The 7173-nt window shown below is 46.7% G+C and overlaps 1 protein-coding gene across 3 annotated transcripts in view; it reads left to right on the plus strand.

Moving 5' to 3' along the window:
* Window positions 1-5129, plus strand: part of nr4a3 (nuclear receptor subfamily 4, group A, member 3) — a 35016-nt gene extending 29887 nt beyond the window's left edge. For 2 of the 3 annotated variants that reach the window (XM_036961983.1, XM_036961979.1), the window contains 2 exons: window positions 1913-2091; window positions 4197-5129. In XM_036961983.1, coding sequence (XP_036817878.1) covers window positions 1913-2091; window positions 4197-4465 — 448 coding nt within the window. In that variant the 3' untranslated portion in view covers window positions 4466-5129. Of the gene's footprint in view, window positions 1-1362; window positions 2092-4196 lie in introns of those variants that run through there. The other variant, XM_036961990.1, reaches the window with a different exon arrangement.
* Window positions 5130-7173: the final 2044 nt, after the last annotated feature.

Here is a 7173-nt window from a genome sequence, read left to right on the forward strand (position 1 = left end):
ATCTCTCTCCCTCATCCTCCTCATCTCCCTGTCTCTCTCTCTCTCTCTCAATTCAATTCAATTCAAGGGCTTTATTGGCATGGGAAACATGTGTTAACATTGCCAAAGCAAGTGAGGTAGACAACATACAAAGTGAATATATAAAGTGAAAAACAACAAAAATTAACAGTGAACATTACACATACAGAGGTTTCAAAACAGTAAAGACATTACAAATGTCATATTATATATATATACAGTGTTTTAACAATGTACAAATGGTTAAAGGACACAAGATAAAATAAATAAGCATAAATATGGGTTGTATTTACAATGGTGTGTGTTCTTCACTGGTTGCCCTTTTCTCGTGGCAACAGGTCACAAATCTTGCTGCTGTGATGGCACACTGTGGAATTTCACCCAGTAGATATGGGAGTTTTTCAAATTTGGATTTGTTTTCGAATTCTTTGTGGATCTGTGTAATCTGAGGGAAATATGTCTCTCTAATATGGTCATACATTGGGCAGGAGGTTAGGAAGTGCAGCTCAGTTTCCACCTCATTTTGTGGGCAGTGAGCACATAGCCTGTCTTCTCTTGAGAGCCATGTCTGCCTACGGCGGCCTTTCTCAATAGCAAGGCTATGCTCACTGAGTCTGTACATAGTCAAAGCTTTCCTTAATTTTGGATCAGTCACAGTGGTCAGGTATTCTGCCGCTGTGTACTCTCTGTTTAGGGCCAAATAGCATTCTAGTTTGCTCTGTTTTTTTGTTAATTCTTTCCAATGTGTCAAGTAATTATCTTTTTGTTTTCTCATGATTTGGTTGGGTCTAATTGTGTCTCTCTCCATCTCTCTCCCTCATCCTCCTCATCTCCCTGTCTCTCTCTCACCATCTCTCTCCCTCATCCTCCTCATCTCCCTGTCTCTCTCTCTCTCTCTCTCTCCCTCATCCTCCTCATCTCCCTGTCTGTCTCTCTCTCTCTCTCTCTCTCCATCTCTCTCCACCATCCTCCTCGTCTCTCTCTCTCCATCTCTCTCCCTCATCCTCCTCATCTCCCTGTCTCTCTCTCTCTCTCCATCTCTCTCCCTCATCCTCCTCATCTCCCCGTCTCTCTCTCTCTCTCTCTCCATCTCTCTCCCTCATCCTCCTCATCTCCCTCTCTCTCTCTCTCTCTCTCTCTCCATCTCTCTCCCTCATCCTCTTCATCTCTCTGTCTCTCCTTCTCTGTCTATCTCTCCTTCTCTCTCTCTCTCTCTCTCTCTCTCTCTCTCTCTCTCTCTCTCTCTCTCCTTTCTCTCTCCCTCTCCCCCTCTATATCTCTCTATAGTAAGAGGGGAGTAGGATGGCTGTGTGTGTAAACGATGGTTAAATGCATCTGAAAAAGCTTTACAAACCAGATCTGTGTTTCCACTGTGTACCACAGCCTAACCCCTGCTCCCCCCTCCACACACACACACACACGAACACACACACACACACATGCATGCACACACACAAACACAGCCCTCTGCTCTAACCCTTCACCTTCCCCCACACCGCTGCACAGAAACACAGGAATGCTTTAAAACGTTCTAATTTGGAAAACACAACTTTAATCAGCTGCATGCCTGCGTTTGATGTGTGTGTGTGTGCTGCCACTGTTTCTCATTTGTAGTTATTGTAATTGTTTCCTTGCTCAGTGTTTTAGACCGGGGCACTGAAAGCCAATAGGAAAGCTCCTAAGAGACATATGATTCCCACCACACACTCACGGCACAGAGTTCATCGCACTGTGTGTTCAATATTTATACTACACTGTCTACTAATACTCTCTCCTCTCTCTCCTCTCTCTCTCCTTTCTCTCTCCTCTATCTCATCTCTCTCCTCTCTCTCTACTCCCTCGCTTTTCTCTTTCACTCTCTCCTCTCTCTCTTTCTCCTCCCTCTTTCTGTCAGGTCTTTGTTGTCGGAGGATAAGCTGGTGTTCTGTAATGGCCTGGTGCTGAGCAGGTTCCAGTGTCTGAGAGGTTTTGGAGAGTGGCTGGACTCCATCAGAGACTTCTCCTCTCATCTACAGAGTCTCAACCTGGACACATCCGCCTTCTCCTGCCTGGCTGCCCTGGTGCTGCTCACAGGTAACACACCCACCCATGCGCACACACAAACACACACACACACACATACACACACACAGGTAATACACACCCAATCCTTTGTTTGTAGGCTTTAGGTCAAGCTTTGTCACTCAGTGTTGTCACGGCAATCAGGTTAAATTCACAGACGTCTCACACACTTTTTGTAGTGTAACATTTTTGGTCCATTAAAAATTATATTTTCCCTAGCCCCTAACCCTTAACCTAACCTTAACCTAACCCTAACCTTAACCTTAACCCCAAAACCATAAACCAAACTCTTAAACTTAAAATAGCATTTGGATAAATTCAGGACCTGAAAATTCCTGACTTTTCAAAAAATATCTTGTTTTCCTACCTTGTCAGGACATTCAGGTGAAATGTTAGGACATTGGGGTCCCGATAATGTAATAAAACAAGTACACACACACACACTTAAACACACCTCAGTCCGGAAGGTACACCTGATCTCTGGCAGCACCTGCTGCACCTGTCTGACACCTGGTCCCTTAATCAGAGCATGAGTGTGAACCACGTAGGAGCATCACTGATTCCTTCGTGTGTGTGTGTGTGTTCTGCTGAATGCCTCTTGCACAGAGAACAGAATACACTATCTGACTTTACCCCCCACACACTTCAACAGACAGTGAGTAAAGAGCTGAGAGCAGACAGGGGAGAGCAGAGGGTCATTCAACAAAGATAAACATTTTATCTCACTCTTTAATTTACCCTCGTTGAACTTTTTTTTGCCTAACATGTTACTTAGCAGGTAGCCTAGTGGTTAGACTAGTAACCGAAAGGTTGTTAGATCAAACCCCCGAGCTGACAAGGTAAAAATCTGTCGTTCTGCTCCTGAACAAGGCAGTTAACCCACTGTTCCTAGGCCGTCATTGTAAATAAGAATTTGTTCTTAACTGACTTGCCTGGTTAAATTTTAAAAGATACTCTGAGATTTCAAATTCTACTACACCCCTTTCCCCCACACACAGTCCCATCCCTGTCCCCCACCCTCTCCTCTCTGGGGGAGCACTTAACTCTGTGCCGGATCGACCGGGTCACCGTGGAGCTCGGCTCTGGAATGGTGTCCGCACGGCTCTCAGTGGCACTCTACCACCTCCACACAGCACACAGGACACTGCTACTGTAGAGCCGCTAGAACCATCGACCGCGGCAGAGTGAACTCTGCAGAAAGACAGCCATCGATCCCTCCCTCCCCAGGAACTCAGTTAGAGAGAAAGAATGGATTCAGAGAAGAATGAGAGGGTATAGAGGTGAGGGAGAGAGCATGAGGTCTGAAAGCTGTCTCTCTCGGTGAGAGGTGAAAAGGACCTCGGCAGTGACTGCAGCACCAAACACACAGCGCACAAAAGAGTCCAACAACACAGACAGTAGACGTCTCACACTGAGGCTAGCATTCTACACACACACTCACACAGTACACACACTCTTTCTGATACATACCGACTCAAACTATGTGTGTGTGTGACTGTCTGGACACCCTGTTCTCTACAGAATGAGTTAGTGTCACATTAAGGCTGGTCGGGTTGCTAAGGGCAGTGAGTGTGTGTGTGTCTAATCTCATTTGGCTGCTCACAGGAGCGAATAATCTGCTAATTGTTGAGCACTGGCTACTTGTGTTGATGTCAACCTCTTAGAGCAGGCGAGTGTGTTTATGTGAGAGTGTGTGTGTGTGTTTATATGTAAATCGTCACAGGACTTGGGTGGGGGGTATGTTAGGTTAGTGTGTGTATTGATCTGCAGTGAGAGACACAGACAGGGTGTGTATGTCTCGGAGGTTTAGAGCCTGTTTAAGGTTTAAGGCTGCGGTAACATAATAACAACAAGATCCACAGGACCTAATGAGATGGAATTGAATGGAAAACAAGATGGAGTTTGTACTTCGAGCTGGTAGCGCTCTGAGCTGGTAGCGCTCTGAGCTGGTAGCGCTCTGAGCTGGTAGCGTCATGAGCTAGTAGCGCTCTGAGCTGGTAGCGCTCTGAGCTGGTTGCGCTCTGAGCAAGTGGAGGAGCACTGTGTGCATGTGTGTCCTGTATCTCTCTTTGTGTATCTGTTTAGTGTGTAACCCGTCTTTCCCTGTGTCTCCACAGAGCAGGTCCCAGGACTGAAGGACAGTAAGCGCGTTGAGGAGCTGCAGAACAAGGTGGTCTGTTGCCTTAGAGACCACCTGGGCTTTGGCCCCTCCTCCTCCTCCTCCTCCTCCAAGGCCACGCCCCCTCTAAGTCGTGTGCTGGGTGTTAGGGCGGAGCTCCGCTCCCAGAGGACCCAGGGTCTGCAGAGGATCTTCTACCTGAAGCTGGAGGACCTAGTCCCACCCCCACCTCTGATTGACAGGTTCCTAGACACTCTGCCCTACTGATGCTGCCTGGGCTGATTATGCCCACACATACGTGTCACATCCTGTTTAAGACCCCCCCCCCCCCCCCCCCCCCCCCCCAGAGCACCACGCAGCCACGCTCAGAGGAGCGAGACTCGCTGAGCCAAGCTGAGAGACAGCCAATCAAATTGCTTTTCACTCATTAAGGACAACCAATCAAAAAATGCTTTTCACGCCATAAAGACAATTATTCATATGCTTACCACTTTCTATCTGGACCGTTTTTCTCGTGTGATGGGAGGATTTGAAAGGATGACAAAAAAATGAAAGTGACATTTCTCTGTCCTGTTTTAGTCTGGTTATGCCTGAAGGAGGAAAATAAGAGCCAGGTCTTTGTTCTGGACTCGTTTGTCCTGCTTCAGTCTGGTTCGGTTCAGTCTGAAGTTCATAGCAGTCTGTCCTAGGGGGAGGGGAAGGCAGTCTGTGTGAGTAGCTGTGTGACGCTCTGATGATGTCCCAGGGAAACAGAAGCTGCGTTTTTTTTTGTTTCCCCTGCGAAATTGTAGGTAGGAGACATTTAAATAAAAAAGGTATCGTCAGTCAAGACGACGTACAGCGTGAGTGACCCAGCAATCTGTCTGTGTGTGTGTGAGCTTAGTCACACAACAGAAGGCATTAAAACAGAAGATCTATATAAAACACCCAACACACACAGTGAAGTGACTGCTGTTTGGCTCTGTTGTCCAAGTGCAATTTCTTTAGTGCTATCTTTTTTTTTAACGCAACAGCTAGAGATGGGAAGGTTTCATTTCAAACTCTAAATGATTCTAATACTAAGACTGGCCATGTACTGCCAGTCTGTCAGTAGCTCCGGGAGAAAGAGAGATTGGTGAGGAGGTACTCAGCACTAACCATTGATGACTCAGTCTCTCAGACTTGAACTGGCTGTGGTAGATTTAAGAATGAACTCTTAGGATTATTGGAGGAAAGAACGCAAGCAGCACTTACACCCTCAGAGGGTGACAAGCACAGACACACACCCACCCTGCTCCCCGAGAGAGGGAGCGAAGAGGCAGAGAGGAGGAGAACAGGAGAGGAGGAAAGGGGGGCTGGGAGTAGAAGGGTGCTCGATGGATGACTGTAAGGGGCCTGGGAGAGGTTGAAACATTCCGCAGTCATGCTCTTTTTATATGTTTGTAATATGGAGGCTGTGAGAGATGGGAGGACAGTGTTACTGTCTATGTGTTTCTGTGTAGGAGTACAGGAGCATATGCATGGTGTGTTATAAGCTGTTATAAGCTCTTATGAAGCTGTTATGACAGCCTGGCCTGGTTTGTGTGTCAGACTGCGCCTGTGTGTGTGTGTGTGGTCCCCCCCCCACCCGGCCATCCACCATTACACATCACAGACTCACTCACAGGCATTAGTTTTGAAAGAAGGAAAAAATACAATTCTATAGATATATAAATATATATATATACAAAACTAATATTTTGAAGTGTTTTTAGCTTTTTCAAATATTGTGGTACAAGTTGTGCATTGTTTTTTTGAAGAAGAGAAATTAAAAGAAGTCAAAAAAGTTGTTTTCTATTTCCCTCTGACTGGAGTTTTTGTTCATCACTTTGACATCATGAAGTAGACCTGGTTATTCTGACTGCCTGGTTATTTTGACTGACTGGTTATTCTGACTGACTGGTTATTCTGACTGACTGAGTCTGCTGTTTCTATCATCATTATCATCATCATCATCATCATCATCATCTTCACTCACAGTACCATGAATTAATGTTATATCAGGACAATGAGGGAAACCAGAGGATTCACTGCAAGGAATTGATCCTGCACACATTTCTAAATAAATGAAATAAAAATCACTGAATTAGTGTGATATGTGGAATGAAGTGTGTGTGTGTGTGTGTCTGAGTGTCTGAACGCGTGTGTGTGTGTGTGTGTTTGAGTGTGTGTATGTGTGTCTGAGTGTGTGTGGTTGTGTCCGAGTGTCTGAGCGTGCACGTGTGTATGTGTGTGTGTGTCTAAGCGTGTGTGTGTGTGTCTGAGCGTGTGTGTGTGTGTGGTGACGGTTGGTTCCTCTTGACAGGCCAGGGGATCTCCTCTCTCTAGGGACCTTTCAGGCTCTCACACGGAGGAGAGAAGAATTAGTAGGGAAATGGAGGGACAGGGAGTAGAGGAGGAGGGATGGAGGAGGAGGGATGGAGGTGGATGGAGGAGGAGGGATGGAGGGACAGGGAGTAGAGGAGGAGGGATGGAGGAGGAGGGATGGAGGAGGAGGGATGGAGGAGGAGGGATGGAGGTGGAGGGATGGAGGAGGAGGGATGGAGGAGGATGGAGGGTTCATGTATGCGTGAGGACCAGATCAGCCTCCACCCTCGCTAAACATGATCGATCGCCATGGTGACATTTCACAGCACATCGTCTATACTGTCACTGCCATCACTCGCGCACATGCACACACACACATGCACACGCACACATTCATCCAGGTGTTAAACCGTTTAGAACATCGCCCATGCCTGACCATGTGGTCTGTGTGTGTGTGTTCAGAACACTCTAACATCTTGTCCCTCTGTCAAAGAGAATGATGTCCCTGTGTCCAGTAAGCTGTCAGGTGAAAGGAACGGCACACTGTGTACAGAGACGGTGTGTGTGTGTTAATTCTCCTCTGACACAGGTAGTGACAGTGTTGAGTGACGAGTAACATAACACCAACACACACAGAGAGCAGAGAGCTC

The sequence above is a fragment of the Oncorhynchus mykiss genome, chromosome 2 (genome assembly GCF_013265735.2).
Source record: "Oncorhynchus mykiss isolate Arlee chromosome 2, USDA_OmykA_1.1, whole genome shotgun sequence".
Taxonomy (NCBI): Eukaryota; Metazoa; Chordata; class Actinopteri; order Salmoniformes; family Salmonidae; genus Oncorhynchus; species Oncorhynchus mykiss.